Source organism: Hyla sarda (assembly GCF_029499605.1).
Source record: "Hyla sarda isolate aHylSar1 chromosome 1 unlocalized genomic scaffold, aHylSar1.hap1 SUPER_1_unloc_1, whole genome shotgun sequence".
Lineage (NCBI taxonomy): Eukaryota > Metazoa > Chordata > Amphibia > Anura > Hylidae > Hyla > Hyla sarda.
In genome coordinates this window covers 592,436-615,043 of record NW_026607570.1, presented here as the reverse complement: position 1 = coordinate 615,043, position 22,608 = coordinate 592,436, and the positions used below count along the sequence as shown (strand labels likewise).

The 22,608-nt window shown below is 42.5% G+C and overlaps 1 protein-coding gene across 1 annotated transcript in view; it reads right to left on the bottom strand.

Moving 5' to 3' along the window:
- Nucleotides 1-22,608, bottom strand: part of LOC130297920 (uncharacterized) — a gene marked incomplete at its 5' end in the record, with an annotated part of 145,804 nt that overhangs the window by 44,900 nt on the left and 78,296 nt on the right. Inside the window, 1 exon segment of the mRNA XM_056550769.1 lies at nucleotides 12,233-13,572. Coding sequence (XP_056406744.1) covers nucleotides 12,233-13,572 — 1,340 coding nt within the window.

The window sequence follows — 22,608 nt, the reverse complement described above, 5'->3', positions numbered from 1 at the left end:
AAAATGCTCTGCGGGCGCACAACAAGGCTCAGGAGTGAGAGCGCACTATGAAAATTTGAGGCCTAAATTGGTGATTTGCACAGGGGTGGCTGATTTTACAGCAGTTCTGACATAAATGCAATAAAATAAATACCCACACGTGACCCCATTTTGCAAACTACACCCCTCACGGAACGTAACAAGGGGTATAGTGAGCTTTAACACCCCACAGTTGTTTGAAGAATTTACGTTAAAGTTTGATGGGAAAATGAAGAAAAAACTTTGCTGGTGTTACCCTAAATTTTTCATTTTCACAAGGGAAAATAGAAAAAAAAAAGCCCCCCAAAATTTGTAACCCCATTTCTTCTGAGTAAGAACATACCCCATATGTGGATGGAAAGTGTTCTGCGGGCGAACTACAATGCTCAGAAGAATAGCAGCGCCATTGGGATTTTGGAGAGAAAACTTGTCCGGAATTCAAGGCCACGTGTGTTTACAAAACCCCCCCCCCCCCATAGTGCCAGAACAATGGACCCCTCCACATGTGACCCCATTTTGGAAACTACACCCCTCACGGAATGTAATAAGGGGTACAGTGAGCATTTACGACCCACAGGTGTCTGACAGATTTTTGGAACACTGTTCTGGCACCACGGGGGGCTGTGTAAATGCACAAGGCCCCCGACTAATATTCCAACCAAATTCTCTCTCCATAAGCTCAATGGCGCTTCTCTTCTCTTCTGTGCATTGTAATGCGCCAGCAGAGCACTTTTAGTGCACACATGGGGTATTTCCATACTCAGAAGAAATGGGGTTAATAATTTGGGGGGCATTTCTCCTATTACCCCTTGTAGAAATGTAAAATTTGGGGAAAAAACTGCATTTTAGTTAGAAAAATAAATAAATTCGTGTACACGTCAAACTTTAACGAAAAGTCGTCAAACACCTGTGGGGTGTTAAGGCTCACTGGACCCCTTGTTATGTTCCCTGAGGGGTGTAGTTTCCAAAATAGTATGCCATGTGTGGGTTTTCTTGCTGTTCTGGCACCATAGGGGCTTCCTAAATGTGACATGCCCCACCCAAAAACCATTTCAGAAGAATTCACTCTCCAAAATACTATTGTCGCTCCTTCCCTTCTGAGCCCTCTAGTGCACCCACAGAACACTTCACGTATACATATGAGGTATTTCCTTACTCGAGAGAAATTGGGTTACAAATTTTAGGAAGATTTTTCTCCTTTTACCCCTTGTAAAAATTTAAAAACTGGGTCTACAAGAACATGCGAGTGGAAAAAATGAAGATTTTGAAATTTCACCTTTACTTTGCTGCTATTCCTGTGAAACACCTAAAGGGTTAAAACACACACTGAATGTCATTTTGAATACTTTGAGGGGTGCAGTTTTTATAATTGGGTCATTTGTGGGATATTTCTAATATGAAGACCCCTCAAATCCACTTCAAAACTGAACTGGTCCCTAAAAAATTCTGATTTTGAAAATGTGAAAAATTTGAAAATTGCTGCTGAACTTTGAAGCCTCTGATGTCTTCCAAAAGTAAAAACATGTCAACTTAATGATGCAAACACAAAGTAGACATATTGTATATGTGAATCAATATATAATTTATTTGCGATTTCCATTTTCCTTATAAGCAGAGAGTTTCAAAGTAAAAAAAAATGCAACATTTTCAAATTTTTCATGAAATTTTCTAATTTTTCACCAAGAAATGATGCAAGTATCGACACAATTTTACCACTAACATAAAGTAGAATATGTCACGAAAAAACAATCTCGTAATCAGAATGATAACTAAAAGCGTCCCAGAGTTATTAATGCTTAAAGTGACAGTGGTCAGGTTTGCAAAAAAGGCTTGCATCCTTAAGGTGAAAATGAGCTGTGTCTTTAAGGGGTTAAAGGGGTACTCCAGTGAAAACCTTTTTTCTTTTAAATGAACTGGCTCCGGAAAGTTAAACATATTTGTAAATTACTTCTATTAAAAAATCTTAATCGTTCCTGTACTTATTAGCTGCTGAATACTACAGAGGAAATTCTTTTCTTTTTGGAATGCTCTCTGATGACATCACGAGCACTGCTGACCTTATTATAATAATAAGTCTTTATTTATTTATTGTTGTCCTTAGTGGGATTTGAACCCAAGGCCCCAGCACTGCAAGGCAACAGTGCTAACCACTAAGCCACCATGCTGCCCTTAGCATACATCTGCTATGCACTGTTGCTAAAATGGACAGAGATGTCAGCAGAGAGCACTGTGGTTGTGATGTCATCAGTGTTCCAAAAAGAAAGGAATTTCCTCTGTAGCATTCAGCAGCTAATAAGTACTGGAAGGATTAAGATTTTTTAATAGAAGTCATTTACAAATATGTTTAACTTTCTGGCACCAGTTGATTTAAAAGAAAAAAAGGTTTTCACCGGAGTACCCCTTTAACAATATAAATTGGGATAATGTCCTCAAAAACAACAATACTGACACTAAATGGGAGACTTTTAAAAATATCTTAAACTCTCACTGTAAGATGTATCTACCTTATGGGAATAAAAGGGTCACAAATAAAAGAAAACCAATATGGATGAATAAAAATGTTAAGGGGGCAATAAATGACAAAAATAAAGCATTTAAACTACTAAAACAGGACGGCACTCATTGCCGGATCTTTGTTTGCCATTGTGCCTTAAAGAAAGTGTTCTTTCTTTGCCATACCATACCATACTTTGCTCCAGTGCCGCCTACCTATTGATCTCTTGCCACATTCATGACCACTCACCTGTGCTGCCAGCCCTGACCTTCTGCTATCCTGACCACGAGTTGCCGTATGCCTCCTGTACCACATTACATCTCAGCAACCTATATGGACGAGTCGTGCCAGGGGTATCTCTGCACCTAAGGCTCCGCTCCCTGGCACAGCCCACGTCATCTTCCACACAGGCCCTGCAGATCCACTACTGCCGTGAGTGTTTGACTATCCTTAGTAAACCCATGCTGGCTATCACGTATAATACTATTATCCCCTAAGTATTCCTGTATGCACTAAGAGAAGGACATTGTCTTCACTAACTTAGGGAATAGTGGTTTTCCTGCTCACCGATTCGGTTTGTTAGAAGTTATACTGTGGGAATTTACCTAAAGTGAGAACATTAAAGAGACACTCCGCAGCTAGACATCTTATCCCCTATACAAAGGATAGGGGATAAGATGTCTGATCACGAGTCCAGCTTCTGGGGCCCTCTGCAATCTCCCGCAGCATCGGGTGTTCTAAACAAACTCCTGGTTTCTGCAGCAGTGGTCATGAGGTCATGCCACGCCCCCTCCATTCATATCTATGGGAGGGGCATGTCGGCTGACACGCCCCCTCCCATAGACATGAATGGAAGTGGCGTGGCAGGACATCACGAGGGGAGTTGCTGTAACGTCACGATCACAAACAAAATGTTCAGAACGCTGGAGCACTAGAATACCCCTTTAATGGGGAACTGGGAGGAGCATGACCTATGGATGGAAATGTGAGAGAATATGTCTTATCCAGTTATGTTGTTCCAGATGCCATGATCTTTAACCCCTTCCCGCTATTGGACGTATGCATACGTCCAAGCGATCTCCTGCTCGGCCGCGGGCAGTGCAGGAGATCGCGGGTGGGACTCAGCTGTCAATCACAGCCGGAGTCCCACCGCAGCTGCCGGGGCCGCGATCGCGCCGGTCCCGGCAGCATTAACCCCATAGATGCCGTGATCAGTTCTGATCACGGCATCTACGGTGTTTGCAGGGGGAGCGCTCTCCCCCTGCCCATCAATCGCGGCGCCGCGATAAAATAAGGGGGATCGGGGGTGTCCAAGACACCCTCGATCCCCCTTGAAGAGATAGGAGTGAGGTGGCAGGGTTGCCACCCCTCCTATCCCTGCTATTGATCGGCGGAGCGGCCGACCAATAGCAGACTGGGGGCGGGGGGGTTAAAGTTCGGTTCCCCCCGCTATGCCCACCCATCGGTGTCCGGGCACAGCGGGGGGAAACGTGTAATAGCGGCGGCAGCGGCGGTCACTTACCCGGCGGCGGCGGCTGTGATTACGGCGGCGGTGGAGGTAAGTATGACGCCGCGTGTGCAGAGTCTGTTGCCTAGCAACATCTGCAGGGCGACAGTTTAGAGAGTGGTCTCTAAACTGTCGCCCTCCAGATGTTGCAAAACTACAACTCCCACCATGCCTTGACAGCTGTTTGCTGTGTTGGCATGCTGGGGAGTTGTAGTTTTGCAAGATTTAGAGGGGTTCAGGCTGGAGATCACTGACAGTGGTCTCCAAACTGTAGCCCTCCAGATATTACAAAACTACAACTCCCAGCATGCCCAGACAGCAGTTTGCTGTCTTAGCATGCTGAGATTTGTAGTTTTGCAACATCTGGAGGGCCACAGTTTAGAGACCACTGTCAGTGATCTCCAGCCTGAACCCCTCTAAATCTTGCAAAACTACAACTCCCAGCATTCAGGAACAGCAAATGGCTGTCTCGGCATGCTGGGAGTTGTACTTGCGTGCCTCCAGCTGTTGCATAACTACATCTCCCAGCATTCCCTTTGGCAATCAGTACATGCTGAGAGTTGTAGTTCTGCAACAGCTGGATGCACACTGGTTGGGAAATACCGAGTTAGGTAATAGGTTCTATTACCTAACTCAGTATTTTCCAACCAGTGTGCCTCCAGCTGTTGCAAAACTACAACTCCCAGCATGCACGTTCTGTCAGTGCATGCTGGGAGTTGTAGTTCCCCCCCCCCCTCCCATGTGAATGTACAGGTTACATTCACACTGGCGACGGATTACAGTGAGTTCCAGCCGCAGCCGCAGCTCAAACTCCTAGCGGGAGACTCAGTGTAATCCGCCGTCAGTGTGAATGTAACCTAAAAACACTACACTAACATAAAATAAAGAGGAAAACACTACATATACACACGTACACTGCCCCCCCCACCACCACCACCCCTTCCCCCCCAATAAAAATGAAAAACGTATCCTACAGCAGTGTTTCCAAAACGGAGCCTCCAGCTGTTGCAAAACAAAAACTCCCAGCATTTCCGGACAGCCATTGACTGTCCAAGCATGCTGGGAGTTTAGCAACAGCTGGAGGCACCCTGTTTGAGAATCACTGGTGTAGAATACCCCTATGTCCACCCCTATGCAAATCCCTAATTTAGGCCTCAAATGCGCATGGCGCTCTCACTTTGGAGCCCTGTCGTATTTCAAGGCAACAGTTTAGGGCCACATATGGGGTATTTCCGTACTCGGGAGAAATTGCCTAACAAATTTTGGGGGGCTTTTTCTCCTTTTACCCCTTATGAAAAGGTAAAGTTGGGGTCTACACCAGCATGTTAGTGTAAAAAAAAAACATTTTTGTACACTAACATACTGGTGTTGCCCCATACTTTAAAATTTCACAAGCGGTAAAAGAAAAAAAGCCTCCAAAATTTGTAACGCAATTTCTCCTGAGGACGGAGATACCCCATATGTGGGCGCAAAGTGTTCTGGGGGCGCACAACAAGGCTCAGAAGGGAGAATGAACCATGTAAATTTGAGGTCTAATTTGGTCATTTGCACAGGGGTGGCTGATTTTACAGCGGTTCTGACATAAGTGCAAAACAATAAATACCCACATGTGACCCCATTTTGGAAACTACACCCCTCACGGAATGTAACAAGGGGTACGGTGAGCATTTACACCCCACAGGTGTCTGACAGATCTTTGAAACAGGGGTCTGTGAAAATGAAAAATAAAATTTTTAATTTGCACAGCCCACTGTTCCAAAGATCCGTCAAATGCCAGTGGGGTTTAAATTCTCCCTGCACCCCTTATTACCTTCCGTGAGGGGTGTAGTTTTAAAAATGGGGTCACATGTGGGGGGGTCCACTGTTCTGGCACCACGGGGGGGCTTTGGAAATGCACATGGCCAAATTCTCTCTCAAAAACCTCAATGATGCTCCTTCTCTTCTGAGCATTGTAGTTCGCCCCCAGTGCACTTCACGTCCACTTATTGGGTATTTCCATACTCAGAAGAGATGGGGTTACAAATTTTGGGGGGTATTTTCTGCTATTATCCCTTGTAAAAATGTAAAATTTGGGGGAAAACAAGCATTTTAGTGTAAAAAATTTTTTTTTTTTTTACATATGCAAAAGTCGTGAAACACCTGTGGGGTATTAAGGTTCACTTTACCCCTTGTTACGTTCCCCAAGGGGTCTAGTTTCCAAAATAGTATGCCATGTGTTTTTTTTTTATCTGTCCTGGCACCATAGGTGCTTCCTAAATGCGGCATGCCCCCAGAGCAAAATTTGCTTCCAAAAAGCCAAATGTGACTCCTTCTCTTCTGAGACCTGTAGTGCGCCAGCAGAGCACTTTTCATCCACATATTGGGTGTTTTCTGAATCGGGAGAAATTGGGCTTCAAATTTTGGGGGGGTATTTTCTGCTATTACCTTTTTTAAAAATGTTAAATTTTTGCTAAACCAAGCATTTTTGGTAAAAAAAATTTTTTTTTTTTTACATATGCAAAAGTCGTGAAACACCTGTGGGGTATTAAGGTTCACTTTATCCCTTGTTACGTTCCTCAAGGAGTCTAGTTTCCAAAATGGTATGCCATGTCGGTTTTTTTTGCTGTCCTGGCACCATAGGGGCTTCCTAAATGCGACATGCCCCCCGAGCAAAATTTGCTCTCAAAAAGCCAAATATGACTCCTTCTCTTCTGAGCATTGTAGTTCGCCCGTAATGCACTTCAGGTCAACTTATGGGGTACCTCCATACTCAGAAGAGATGGGGTTACAAATTTTGGGGGGTATTTTCTGCTATTAACCCTTGCAAAAATGTGAAATTTGGGGGGAAACACACATTTTAGTGAAATTTATTTTATTTTTTTTACATATGCAAAAGTCATGAAACACCTGTGGGGTATTAAGGCTCACTTAATTCCTTGTTACGTTCCTCAAGGGGTCTAGTTTCCAAAATGGTATGCCATGTTTTTTTTTTTGCTGTTTTGGCACCATAGGGGCTTCCTAAATGCAACATGCCCCCAAAAAACCATTTCAGAAAAACGTACTCTCCAAAATCCCCTTGTCGCTCCTTCGCTTCTGAGCCCTCTACTGCGCCCGCCGAACAATTTACATAGACATATGAGGTATGTGCTTACTCGAGAGAAATTGGGCTACAAATTCAAGTATAAATTTTATCCTTTTACCCCTTGTAAAAATTCAAAAATTGGGTCTACAAGAACATGCAAGTGTAAAAAATGAAGATTTTGAATTTTCTCCTTCACTTTGCTGCTTTTCCTGTGAAACACCTAAAGGGTTAAAACGCTTACTGAATGTCATTTTGAATACTTTGGGGGGTGTAGTTTTTATAATGGGGTCTTTTATGGGGTATTTCTAATATGAAGACCCTTCAAATCCACTTCAAACCTGAACTGGTCCATGAAAAATAGCGAGTTTGAAAATTTTGTGAAAAATTGTAAAATTGCTGCTGAACTTTGAAGCCCTCTGATGTCTTCCAAAAGTAAAAACTCATAAATTTTATGATGAAAATATAAAGTAGACATATTGTATATGTGAATCCCAAAAAGAAATATTTGGAATATCCATTTTCCTTACAAACAGAGAGCTTCAAAGTTAGAAAAATGCAAAATTTTCAATTTTTTCATCAAATTTTGGATTTTTCACCAAGAAAGGATGCAAGTTACCACAAAAATTTACCACTATGTTAAAGTAGAATATGTCACGAAAAAACAATCTCGGAATCAGATTGATAAGTAAAAGCATTCCAGAGTTATTAATGTTTAAAGTGACAGTGGTCAGATGTGCAAAAAAGGGCTCCGTCCTAGAGGTGAAAATGGGCTGTGTCCTTAAGGGGTTAAAGGGTTATCCAGGAAAAAACATTTTTATATATTAACTGGCTCCAGAAAGTTAAACAGATTTGTTAATTACTTCTATTAAAAAATCTTAATCCTTTCAGTACTTATGAGCTGCTGAAGTTAAGTTGTTCTTTTCTGTCTAAGTGCTCTCTGATGACACCTGTCTCGGCAACTGTCCAGAGTAGAAGCAAATCCCCATAGCAAACCTCTTCTACTCTGTGCAGTTCCCGAGACAAGCAGAGATGTCAGCAGAAAAGAACAACTCAACTTCAGCAGCTGATAATTATTGGAACGATTAAGATTTTTTAATAGAAGTAATTTACAAATCTGTTAACTTTCTGGAGCCAGTTGATATAAAAAATTTTTTTTTCCTGGAATACCCCTTTAAATTAACAAATTCCGTCTAACAAGTCCTTTCCTTTAACGGAGAGAGCACAGCTGGCTTCAGCCCCTCAGAGAGCTGGGAACCAACCATAGCGCCACCTGGTTAATTCTTCTCCGCACTTCGGCCGAATGCAACTTGTTCTTCCCTCTATAACCTAAGGAAGGACCCTGTGTAGAGTAGGAGACCCCACTAATCTAACACCTATAGCAGGGGTCCTCAAACTTTTTAAACAGGGGGGCCAGTTTACCGTCCCTCAGACCGTTGGAGGGCCTGACTATAGTTAAAAAAAAAAAACTATGAACAAATTCCTATGCCCACTTATATATTTTATTAGTGGACTACCCCTTTAAGTATGCAGCACAGTTCCCCCCACATTAGGTTGGCAGTATAGTTCCCCCACATTAGGTTGGCAGTATAGTTCCCAGCACATTAGGTGTGCAGTATAGTTCCCCCACATTAGGTTGGCAGTATATTCCCCCACATTAGGTTGGCAGTATAGTTCCCCCCACATTAGGTGTGCAGTATAGTTCCCCCCACATTAGGTTGGCAGTATATTCCCCCACATTAGGTTGGCAGTATAGTTCTCCCACATTAGGTGTGCAGTATAGTTCCCCCCACATTAGGTTGGCAGTATATTCCCCCACATTAGGTTGGCAGTATAGTTCCCCCCACATTAGGTTGGCAGTATAGTTCCCCCACATTAGGTTGGCAGTATATTCCCCCACATTATGTTGGCAGTATAGTTCCCCGCACATTAGGTGTGCAGTATAGTTCCCCCACATTAGGTTGGCAGTATATTCCCCCACATTAGGTTGGCAGTATAGTTCCCCCACATTAGGTTGGCAGTATATTCCCCCACATTAGGTTGGCAGTATAGTTCCCCCACATTAGGTGTGCAGTATAGTTCCCCCCACATTAGGTTGGCAGTATAGTTCCCCGCACATTAGGTCGGCAGTATAGTTCCCCAACATTTAGTTGGCAGTATAGTTCCCCCACATTAGATTCGCAGTATAGTTCCCCCACACTAGGTGCAGTATAGTTCCCCCCACATTAGATTGTAGTTCCCCCACATTAGGTTGGCAGTAAAGTTCCCCCACAATAGGTTGACAGTATAGTTCCCCACATTAGGTGCAGTATAGTTCCCCCCACATTAGGTGCAGTATAGTTACCCCCACATTAGGTTGGCAGTATAGTTCCACCACATTTAGTTGGCAGTATAGTTCCCCCCACATTAGGTTGTAGTTCCCCCACATTTTGTTGGCAGTATAGTTCCCCCCACATTAGGTTGTAGTTCCCCCACATTTAGTTGGCAGTATAGTTCCCCAACATAAGGTTGGCAGCATAGTTCCCCCACATTAGGTTGGCAGTATAGTTCCCCCCACATTAGGTTGTAGTTCCCCCACATTTGGTTGGCAGTATAGTTCCCCCCACATTAGGTTGTTGTTCCCCACATTTAGTTAGCAGTATAGTTCCCCCACATTAGGTAGGCAGTATATTTCCTCCCACATTAGGTTGTAGTTCCCCCACATTAGGTTGGCAGTATAGTTCTCCCCACATTAGGGTTGGCAGTATAGTTCCCCCCACATTAGGTTGGCAGTATAGTTCACCAACATTAGGTGCAGTATAGTTCCCCCACATTAGGTTGGCAGTATAGTTCCTCCCACATTAGGTTGGCAGTATAGTTCTCCCCACATTAGGTTGGTATAGTTCTCCCCACATTAGGGTTGGCAGTATAGTTCCCCCCACATTAGGTGCAGTATAGTTACCTCCACATTAGGTGTGCAGTATAGTTCCCTCCACATTAGGTGTGCAGTATAGTTCCCTCCACATTAGGTGTGCAGTATAGTTCCCTCCACATTAGGTGTGCAGTATAGTTCCCTCCACATTAGGTGTGCAGTATAGTTCCCCCCACATTAGGTTGGCAGTATAGTTCTCCCCGCATTAGGTTGGCAGTATAGTTCCCCACATTAGGTGCAGTATAGCTCCCCACATTTTGTTGGCAGTAAAGTTCTCCCACATTAGGTTGTAGTTCCCCCACATTAGGTTGGCAGCATAGTTCCCCCACATTTAGTTTGCAGTACAGTTCCCCCCACATTAGGCTGGCAGTATGTTCCCCCACAGACATACAGCCTCCAGCCATACAGTATATGGCTGGAGGCTGTATGCTGGTGTACTGCCCCACTTCTGTGCTCCAACCACTACTCCTCTGGTACGGCCATAGCAGTAGGTCCCGGGAGCGGTGGTCAGAGCACCGAAGCTGACGTGCCGCTGGTAACACTTACCAAGCTGGCCAGTGCACGTCCTCCTCGATGCTCCACTCCTCCGCGCTCCGTTGCTATGGGCGCACACACGGGATGTCAGTGACCCGCGCTCTGTTGCTATGGGCGCACACACGGGACATCAGTCATCTCCCGACGGTCCTTGCATTTTAAAGTAAACGCAGGGGCCGCTGCAGAGAGCGCATCCCTGTGTCCCGAAAACATCTTTCGAGACACAGGGATGTCCATAGGCAGCGGTGGGCCGGATAAATGTCCTCAGCGGGCCACATGTGGCCCCCGGGCCGTAGTTTGAGGACCCCTGACCTATAGGATCAGAAGGTCGTAGAAGCCAGAAGATAGAAGTGATTTTATATGTCTAATCTGCTCATGTCCTGTTACCTTGTAGCCATATATGAGACTCTTTTCCTCCCATGTAAAATTATAGAGATGACATCGCTGGATCGGTGACTACCTTATAAAAGAAACACTTTTTTTCCCCCAATGTCTCTTTTATTGTTAACAAAAGATAAAAAAAAGATTAAAAAAAAGTTACAAATCATTGGTTTTTATTTTTTAATCACATCATATATAACGATAATTACATTCTGTGTTAATACCCCATAACATTCAAATTTTGAACTGGGAACTTTTTTTTGGCACCGCTGCGAAATGGTTGGAGGAGGTAGAAGATTTCTAGTATATCGGAATAAGCCGTCTAGTCACCAATAGTAGGTGTGTGATTCAGCAAGTCGACATAGGACATAAATCCGAAGATGTAACCGCAAGAAGAACCATTTCCAGAGTAAAATTTATCTCTTTTTGTTGTAACCAAGAAAATACTGTATATACTGGAGTATAAGCCGAAGCCCCTCATTTTACCACAAAAACCTGGGGGGGGAAACCTCTTGACTCGAGTATAAGCCTATCATCACCCACTGCAACAAACACCCATCCCCTTCCTGTCATTACCCATCCCCCTCTCTTATCGTCTAATCACCTCCCCAGTTGTAGCTCTCGGCGGCGGCAGGTCTTTTCCTGTTGCCTGGGAGCCGGGAAAGGGAGAGGTCCGTGTCGTCAGGGGAATCCCTGCGTGGTGGCGAACCCTACCCCAGCATCACTAGTCAGGGGCCGGATGGACGGACAAGATCAGCTCACTTTTCCTGCCAGTATGCAGATGGTCCCTGTGCAGACAGTCCCTACCATAGATGAGTCCGGAGTCGGCCCGAAGCGGAGAAGGGGGGCTTCCCGGTGAAAATGGACGACCCAGACCACCACCATCTGTACGCCTGGACTGATGTCAGTACTAATTTTTTTTTCACTCGAGTTTAAGCCGAGGGGGGAATTTTCACAATGAAAAAACGCGCTTATACTAGAGTATATACGGTAATCAAAATATCTTCCCGCCAGAATGATTACATTTTCAAGCAAGACCCCTGTATATGTAAAAGAGTCCACGACTCAATCCCACACCTCCAACATTGAGAAGATTCTGGAATACCCTGTGACAAAAGGAGAGGAGGAGTCCGATACCCCCGACAATATAACTTATATGAACTCTCCTGTATACGAATATAAAGAATAAATCATATAAGAAAGAAAACTTTTATTAACAATTGGTAACAAGTTTGGAGATGCAGTATATGATATATATATAAATGTCAGATATCCTATGTACATGGTTAATATATAGATGTGTTATCTGCATCATTTATTGCTCTGACTTGACTTCTCCCCTGTGTGAGTTCTTTGATGCTGAAGAAGACCTGATTTCCAATTAAAACATTTCCCACATTTTGAACATGAAAATGGCTTCTCTCCTGTGTGAGTTCTTTTATGTTTAACAAGATGTGATTTCTGAGTAAAGCATTTCCCACATTCTGCACATGAAAATGGCTTCTGTCCTGTGTGAGTTCTTTGATGTTGAACAAGATGTGATTTCTTAATAAAACATCTCCCACATTCTGCGCATGAAAATGGCTTCTCCCCTGTGTGAGTTCTTTGATGTTGAACAAGTTGTGATTTCACACTAAAACATTTCCCGCACTCTGCACAGCAAAATGGCTTCTCCTCCATGTGAGTTTTTTTATGTACAACAAAACTTGATTTGTTAGAAAAACATTTCCTACATTCTGAACATGAATATGGTTTCTCCCCTGTGTGAGTTCGTTTATGTTTAACAAGACTTGATTTCTCAGTAAAACATTTTCCACATTCTGAGCATGAAAATGGCTTCTCACCTGTGTGAGTTCTATGATGTCTAACAAGATCTGATTTCTGAGAAAACCATTTCCCACATTCTGAACATGAAAATGGCTTCTCTCCTGTGTGAGTTATTTGATGTCTAACAAGATCTGATTTCTGAGCAAACCATTTCACACATTCTGAACATGAAAATGGCTTCTTCCCTGTGTGAGTTCTTTGATGTCTAACAAGATCTGATTTCTGAGCAAAACATTTCCCACATTCCGAACATGAAAACGGTATCTTCCCTGTGTGAATTCTTTTATGTTTAACAAGATTTGATCTCTGAGAAAAATATTTTCCACATTCTGAACATGAAAACGGCTTCTCCCCTGTGTGAGTTCTTTGATGTTGAACAAGTTGTGATTTCACAATAAAACATTTCCCACACTCTGCACAGCAAAATGGCTTCTCCTCTGTGTGAGTTTTTTTATGTACAACAAAACTTGATTTCTGAGTAAAACATTTCGCACATTCTGAACATGAAAATGGCTTCTCTCCTGTGTGAGTTCTTTGATGTCGAACAAGATGTGATTTGTGAGTAAAACATTTCCCACATTCTGAGCATGAATATGGTTTCTTTCCTGTATGAGCTTTTTGATGTCCAACACCCCTTCTGTGACCTTTATTTAGCTGAACATCCTGTGATGAATGAGAAGACAGGACCTGTATATAAGGATGAGATGAGAGATCTTGGCTGTGAAGGGCTGAGGGTGTATCTGGGATAATGGAATGTTCTTCATATGTATCTTGTGTGATATCATCATCTGCTTTATAATCTGAAGATATAAGATTCTCCTCTGATCTCCTGGTACAAGAATCTGCAGAGAATAACACAGATTTTATCATCAGTATTAACCCTTAACATCCCAGGACATTTAAGCTTTTGTGTTTTCTTCTTTCCTCCTCTCCACATTCCCATAAATCTTTTATTTTTCCATCTACAGAGCAGTTTGAGAGCTTGTTTTTTGCAGCACCAATCGAACATTGTATTAACACTTCATTCACTGTGCATTAAAATATAAGGTCAATACAATCACAATGATATCTTTTTTATTATTATTATCATAACTTTTTTTATTGCATTCATAAAAATATTAAACATAAATACGTCCACTTGTTACATTTCATACATATGTAAATGTAAAAAAAGCATTCATGTATGAAAAAACATATGCAACACTTCCATAGACCCTGGGTAAATAATCAGCAAATATAAAACACATATGCCTAATACGTATATTTTCATTTTTTATGAGGACATTCAGCAGAGGCTCTCACACCACAGTATATAGACTCTCTGGTGTATAATATAACAAGGACATTCAGCAGAGGCTCTCACACCACATTATATAGACTCTCCAGTGTATAATATAACAAGGACATTCAGCAGAGGCTCTCACACCACATTATATAGACTCTCCGGTGTATAATATAACAAGGACATTCAGCAGAGGCTCTCACACCACATTATATAGACTCTCCAGTGTATAATATAACAAGGCATTCAGCAGAGGCTCTCACACCACATTATATAGACTCTCCGGTGTATAATATAACAAGGACATTCAGCAGAGGCTCTCACACCACATTATATAGACTCTCCGGTGTATAATATAACAAGGACATTCAGCAGAGGCTCTCACACCACATTATATAGACTCTCCGGTGTATAATATAACGGGGACATTCAGCAGAGGCTCTCACACCACATTATATAGACTCTCCGGTGTATAATATAACGAGGACATTCAGCAGAGGCTCTCACACCACATTATATAGACTCTCCGGTGTATAATATAATAAGGACATTCAGCAGAGGCTCTCACACCACATTATATCGACTCTCCGGTGTATAATATAACGAGGACATTCAGCAGAGGTTCTCACACCACATTATATAGACTCTCCGGTGTATAATATAATAAGGACATTCAGCAGAGGCTCTCACACCAAATTATATAGACTCTCCGGTGTATAATATAACAAGGACATTCAGCAGAGGCTCTCACACCACATTATATAGACTCTCCGGTGTATAATATAATGAGGACATTCAGCAGAGGCTCTCACACCACATTATATAGACTCTCCGGTGTATAATATAACGAGGACATTCAGCAGAGGCTCTCACACCACATTATATAGACTCTCTGGTGTATAATATAACAAGGACATTCAGCAGAGGCTCTCACACCACATTATATAGACTCTCCGGTGTATAATATAATGAGGACATTCAGCAGAGGCTCTCACACCACATTATATAGACTCTCCGGTGTATAATATAACAAGGACATTCAGCAGAGGCTCTCACACCACATTATATAGACTCTCCAGTGTATAATATAACAAGGACATTCAGCAGAGGCTCTCACACCACATTATATAGACTCTCCAGTGTATAATATAACAAGGACATTCAGCAGAGGCTCTCACACCACATTATATAGACTCTCCGGTGTATAATTGTCACGATGCCGGCTGGCAGGAGGTGGATCCTCTGTGCCAGAGAGGGATTGACGAGGACCGTGCTAGTGGACCGGTTCTAAGTCACTACAGGTTTTCACCAGAGCCCGCCGCAAAGCGGGATGGTCTTGCTGCGGCGGTAGTGACCAGGTCGTATCCACTAGCAACGGCTCACCTCTCTGACTGCTGAAGATAGGCGAGGTACAAGGGAGTAGGCAGAAGCAAGGTCGGACGTAGCAGAAGGTCGGGGGCAGGCGGCAAGGATCGTAGTCAGGGGCAACGGCAGGAGGTCAGGAACACGGGCTAGGAACAAACAAGGGAACGCTTTCACTAGGCACAAGTGCAACAAGATCCGGCCAGGGAGTGCAGGGGAAGTGAGGTATAAGTAGGGAGTGCACAGGTGGAAACTAATCAAGGTAATTGGGAAGATTGGGCCAGGCACCATCATTGGTGCACTGGCCCTTTAAATCGCAGAGACCCGGCGCGCGCGCGCCCTAGGGAGCGGGGCCGCGCGCGCCGGGACAGGACCGACGGAGAGCGAGTCAGGTACGGGGACCGGGGTGCGCATCGCGAGCGGGCGCCACCCGCATCGCGAATCGCATCCCGGCTGGAGGCGGTACCGCAGCGCACCCGGTCAGTGGATCTGACCGGGGCGCTGCAGCAACGAGGATGAGGCGAGCGCTCCGGGGAGGAACGGGGACCCGGAGCGCTCGGCGTAACAATAATATAACAAGGACATTCAGCAGAGGCTCTCACACCACATTATATAGACTCTCCGGTGTATAATATAACAAGGACATTCAGCAGAGTCTCTCACACCACATTATATAGACTCTCCGGTGTATAATATAACAAGGACATTCAGCAGAGGCTCTCACACCACATTATATAGACTCTCTGGTGTATAATATAACAAGGACATTCAGCAGAGGCTCTCACACCACATCTCCGGTGTATAATATATCGAGGACATTCAGCAGAGGCTCTCACACCACATTATATAGACTCTCCGGTGTATAATATAACAAGGACATTCAGCAGAGGCTCTCACACCACATTATATAGACTCTCTGGTGTATAATATAACAAGGACATTCAGCAGAGGCTCTCACACCACATTATATAGACTCTCCGGTGTATATTATAACAAGGACATTCAGCAGAGGCTCTCACACCACATCTCCGGTGTATAACATAACCTATGAATAGTTTTAGATTTAATTATTTTATGATTCTCATTATAATTTGAATCTCAAAACAATTTTCAGACTTTTTACTATAGAGCTCCATTTAAGTTTAGATATTTCACCCATTTCCCTTTCCCAATTCTTCTTGCTAAGAAACTCAATTCTTCGTGAGACAGAATCATTGATCATTTTATTTAATTTTATTATAAAAAAGATTGACTTCTAATTATATTCCCTAGAAGATCTTTATCTTTAACCTATCTTTATTAATAGCAGCAATAAATGCTGTTGATTTTGATAAAATTGAAAGCTTTCCTTTAACCCCTACATTCTCTTAAATGTATCAAATTGGATGAGCTGTATCCATCTTCAATAAATTGTGCCACTTGTATCAACCCCCATTTTTTCCATGTCAAATATCCACCAATTTTTAAAAATTCCACCAAGTAATTATTGTTCATCAGTGTCGTGGAAGGAAGACTTCTCTTTACCTCTAACAAAATCTTAATTTTACCCCAAGACTTATGAATACTAATTAATGTGGGATATTTACGACCTACCTCTAGTGCAGTCAAATTAGTCTCTAATAATTCTAATAGATTTTCCCCTTAGGTATTGAATCCAGCCCTGTCCAACCTCATTGACGATAAATCCCAAATGTGACACTAAAGATACATTCTGAAATTTGGAATTGAGAGCCCTCCTAACCTCCCTGGAATCATCAAGTATTTAAAGGGGTACTCCACTGGAAAAAAATTTTTTATCAACTGGTGCCAGAAAGTTAAACAGATTTGTAAATTACTTCTATTAAAAAAATCTTAATCCTTCCAGTAATTATCAGCTACTGTCATGATCCACAGGAAGTTCTTTTCTTTTTGAAATTCCTTTCTGTCTGGCCACAGTGCTCTCTGCTGACACCTCTGTCCATTTTAGGAATTGTCCAGAGCAGGAGAGGTTTTCTATAGGGATTTGCTTCTGCTCCGGACAGTTCCTAAAATGGACAGTGGTGTCAGCAGAGAGCACTGTGGTCAGGCAGAAAGGAAATTCAAAAACAAAATAACTTTCTGTGGATCATAAAAGCAGCTGGTACGTACTGGAAGGATTAAGATTTTTTTAATACAAGAAATTTTCAATCTGTATAACTTTCTGATACCGGTTTATTTAAAAAAAAAAAAAGTTTTCCAGTGGAGTACCCCTTTAAAGGGGTACTCCGGTGAAAACCTTTTTTCTTTTAAATCAACTGGTGCCAGAAAGTTAAACATATTTGTAAATTACATGCAGTAGAAAAGGAGCAAAACGAGCAACTCACCACACAACCCAGGTATTCTATGTAAGTGGTACTTTATTCCAAAGCTTCAACCATGGAAGACAAGCAGGGGAGAGAGAATACCCCCACGTCCTACCTTCACTCTCCCCTGCCTGTCTTCCATGGTTGAAACTTTGGAATAAAGTACCACTTGCATAGAATACCTGGGTCGGTGTGGTGAGTTGCTCCGTTTTGCTCCTTTTCTACTGCATGTATATTGTATGGACTTGCTTTGCACGTTGAGCACCACCGAAGTCCCTCCAGCTGTTGCAAGGGAAGACATAGGGAAGCCGAGTATATTGTTGTATCCTTAGTGCTCACAGAGGTGGTGCCAAGTCTCTCTTTGCATTCTATATTTGTAAATTACTTCTATTAAAAAATCTTAATCCTTCCAGTACTTATTAGCTGCTGAATGCTACAGAGGAAATTCCTTTCTTTTTGGAACACTGATGACATCACGACCACAGTGCTCTCTGCTGACATCTCTGTCCATTTTAGCAACCTTGCATAGGAGATGTATGCTAAGGGCAGCATGGTGACTCAGTGGATAACACTGCTGCCTTGCAGTGCTGGGGCCTTGGGTTCAAATCCCACTAAGGACAACAATAAAATAAATAAAGACTTATTATTATAACATCAGCAGAGAGCACTGTCCTCGTGATGTCATCAGAGAGCATTCCAAAAAGAAAAGAATTTCCTCTGTAGTATTCAGCAGCTAATAAGTACAGGAAGGATTAAGATTTTTTAATAGAAGTAATGTAAAAATCTGTTTAACTTTCCGTAGCCAGTTGATTTAAAAGAAAAAAAGGTTTCACCGGAGTACCCCTTTAAGTTTAATACGGACTCTCTTTCTTTCCCATAGAAGGGAATTAAGAATCCTGTCGATTCTTTTTAAACCAGATTTCCTTAATAGGAATTGGAAATGCGTTAATAACATATAAAATAGTAGGAAGAAGAATCATCTTGGATAATACTATTTATCAGCCATAGAAAGTGGAAGTTTTAACCATACCTCCATTTTTTTCTCCATCTTTTTAATAGTTGGTTTTAAATTAAAGGGGTACTCCGCCCCTAGACATCTTATCCCTTATCAAAAGGATAGGGGATAAGATGTTAGATTGCGAGGATCCCCGGTGGGACCCCCACGATGTAACATCTTATCCTTTTCACAGGGGATAAGATGTTTTGCACCGAGTACCTTTTAAACCCTTAAGGACCCAGACAATTTTCACTGTAGGACCCGGCCATATTTTGCACATCTGACCACTGTCACTTTAAGCATTAATAACTCTGGAATGCTTTTACCTTTCATTCTGATTTCGAGATAGTTTTTTCGTGACATATTCTACTTTATGTTCATGGTAAAATTTTGTTGATACTTGCATCATTTCTTGGTGAAAAATTCCAAAATGTGATGAAAAAATAAAATTTTTTGCATTTTTCTAACTTTGAAGCTCTCTGCTTATAAGGAAAATAACCAATTCTAAATAAATGATATAATGATTCACAAATACAATATGTCTACTTTATATTTGCATCATAAAGTTGAGATGTTTTTACTTTTGGAAGACATCAGAGGGCTTCAAAGTTCAGCAGCAATTTTCAATTTTCTCAAAATTTTCAAAATCGGAATTTTTCAGGGACCAGTTCAGTTTTGAAGTGGATTTGAAGGGTCTTCATATTAGAAATACCGCATAAATGACCCCATTATAAAAACTGCACCCCTCAAAGTATTCAAAATGACATTCAGTAAGTGTGTTAACCCTTTAGGTGTTTCACAGGAATAGCAGCAAAGTGAAGGAGAAAATTCACAATCTTCATTTTTTACACTCGCATGTTCTTGTAGACCCAGTTTTTTAATTTTTACAACGAGTAATAGGAGAAAAAGTCCCCCAAAATTTGTAACCAAATTTCTCTCAAGTAAGGAAATACCTCATATGTGTAAAGTTTTCAGCAGGCGCAGTAGAAGGCTCAGAAGGGAAGGAGCGACAATTTTGGATTTTGGAGAATTAATTTTGCTGAAATTATTTTTGGGGATCATGTCGCATTTGGGAAGCCCCTATGGTGCCAGAACAACAAAAACGTCCACATGGCATACTATTTTGGAAACTACACCCCTCAAGGAATGTAACAAGGGGTCCAGTGAGCCTTAACACCCCACAGGTGTTTGACGACTTTTCATTAAAGTCGGATGTATAAATGAAAAAAAAAAAAACATTTCACTAAAGTGCAGTTTTCCCCCCCAAATTTACAATTTTTACAAAGGGTAATGGGAGAAAATGCCCCCCAAAATTTGTAACCCCATCTCTTCTGAGTATGGAAATACCCCATGTTAGGACATAAAATGCTCTGCGGGCGAACTACAATGCTCAGAAGAGAAGGAGTCACATTTGGCTTTTGGAAAGCAAATTGAGCTGAAATGGTTTTTTGGGGGGCATGTCGCATTTAGGAAGCCCCTATGGTGCAAAAAAAAAAAAAAACACATGGCATACTGTTTTGGAAACTGCACCCCTCAAGGAACGTAACAAGGGGTACATTAAGCCTTAACACCTCACAGATGTTTGATGACTTTTTGTTAAAGTTGGATGTGTAAATGAAAAAAAATTCATGCTGGTTTTTCACAAAAATGTAGTTTTTTCCACATATTTTACATTTTCACAAGGGGAAATAGGAGAAAATGACCCCCAAAAATTGTAACCCAATTTCTTCTGAGTATGGAAATAACCCATGTGTGGACGTCAAGTGCTCTGCTGGCAAACTAACAATGCTCAGAAGAGGAGGAGCGTCATTGAGCTTTTGGGAGAGAGAATTTGTTTGGAATGGAAGTCAGGGGCCATGTGCATTTACAAAGCCCCCCGTGGTGCCAGAACTGTTGACCCTCCCACATGTGACCCCATTTTGGAAACTACACCCCTCACAGAATTTAATAAGTGGTGAAGTGAGTATCTACACCCCACTGGCGTTTGACAGATGGACCAGTGGGCTGTGCAAATGAAAAGTTACATTTTTCAATTTCACGGACCACTGTTCCAAAAAATCTGTCAGACACCTGTGGGGCATAAATGCTCACTGTACCCCTTATTACATTACATGAGGGGTGTAGTTTTCAAAATGGGGTAACGTGTGTGTGTGTGGGGGGGGGGTCCATTGTTCTGGCACTATGGGGGCTTTGCAAACACATGTGGCCTTCAATTCCGGACAAATTTTCTCTTAAAATCCCAATGGCGCACCTTCTCTTCTGAGCATTGTAGTTCGCCCGCAGAGCACTTTAATCCACATATGGGGTATGTTTTTACTCAGAAGAAATGGGGTTACAAATTTTGGTGGGGGCTTTTTCCTATTTTCCCTTGTGAAAATTAAAAATTTTGGGTAACACCAGCATTTTAGTGAAATTTTTTTTTTCATTTTCCCATCCAAATTTAACAAAAATTCGTCAAACACCTGTGGGGTGTTAAGGCTCACTATACCCCTTATTACATTTGGTGACAGATGTAGTTTCCAAAATGGGGTCACATGTCAGAACCGCTGTAAAATCAGCCACCCCTGTGCAAATTTAGGCCTCAAATGTACATAGTGCGCTCTCACTCCTGAGCCTTGCTGTGCGCCCGCAGAGCATTTTACGCCCACATATGGGGTATTTCCGTACTCAGGAGAAATTTTGTTACAAATTTTGGGGGTCTTTTTTTCCTTTTACCTCTTGTGAAAATAAAAAGTATAGGGCAACACCAGCATGTTAGTGTACATTTTTTTTTTTTTTTTTTTTACACTAACATGCTGGTGGAGCCCCCAACTTTTCCTTTTCATAAGGGGTAAAATGAGAAAAAGCCCCCCAAAATTTGCAGTGTGGCCCTAAACTGTTTCCTTGAAATATGACAGGGCTCCAAAGTGAGAGAGCAGCATGCGCATTTGAGGACTAAATTAGGGATTGCATAGGGGTGGACATAGGGGTATTCTACGCCAGTGATTCCCAAACAGGGTGCCTCCAGCTGTTGCTAAACTCCCTGCATGCCTGGACAGTCAGTGGCTGTCCTGAAATGCTGGGAGTTGTTGTTTTGTAACAGCTGGAGGCTCCGTTTTGGAAACACTGCCGTAAAAGACGTTTTTCATTTTTATTGGGGGGGACAATGTAAGGGGGTGTATATGTAGTGTTTTACTCTTTATTATGTGTTAGTGTAGTGTAGTGTAGTGTTTTTAGGGTACATTTGCACTGGCGGGTGACTGAGTTTCCCGCTAGGAGTTTGCGTTGCGGCGAAAAATTTGCCGCAGCTCAAACTTGAAGCAGGAAACTCACTGTAAACTTGCCCATGTGAATGTACCCTGTACATACAAAATGGGGGGTCAAAACTGTTTCAAAACTGCAACTCCCAGCATGTACTGACAGACCGTGCATGCTGGGAGTTGTACTTTTGCAACAGCTGGAGGCACACTGGTTGGCAAACCTTCAGTTAGGTTCTGTTACCTAACTCAGTATTTTCTAATCAGTGTGCCTCCAGCTGTTGCAAAACTACAACTCCCATCATGTACTGTTCGCCAAAGGGCATGCTGGGAGATGTAGTTATGCAACAACTGGAGGTACGCAACTACAACTCCAAGAATGCCGAGACAGCTGTTTGCTGTTTGGGCATGCTGGGAGTTGTAGTTTTGCAAGATCTGGAGGGCTACAGTTTAGAGACCACTGTATAGTGGTCTCAAACTGTAGCCCTCCAGATGTTGCTAGGCAACTCACCGCCTTCCATAGGATCCAGGGAGTCAGCCGCAAGTCACTGCCGCCCGCCGATCATCGCCGCCAATGGGTAAGTGGACCTTCGGCGCCAGTTTCCCCGTTCTGCCCCGCCTATTGTGGGTGGGCAGAACGGGGAAACCGAAAGTTAACCCCCCCGCCCCCGATCAGCTAT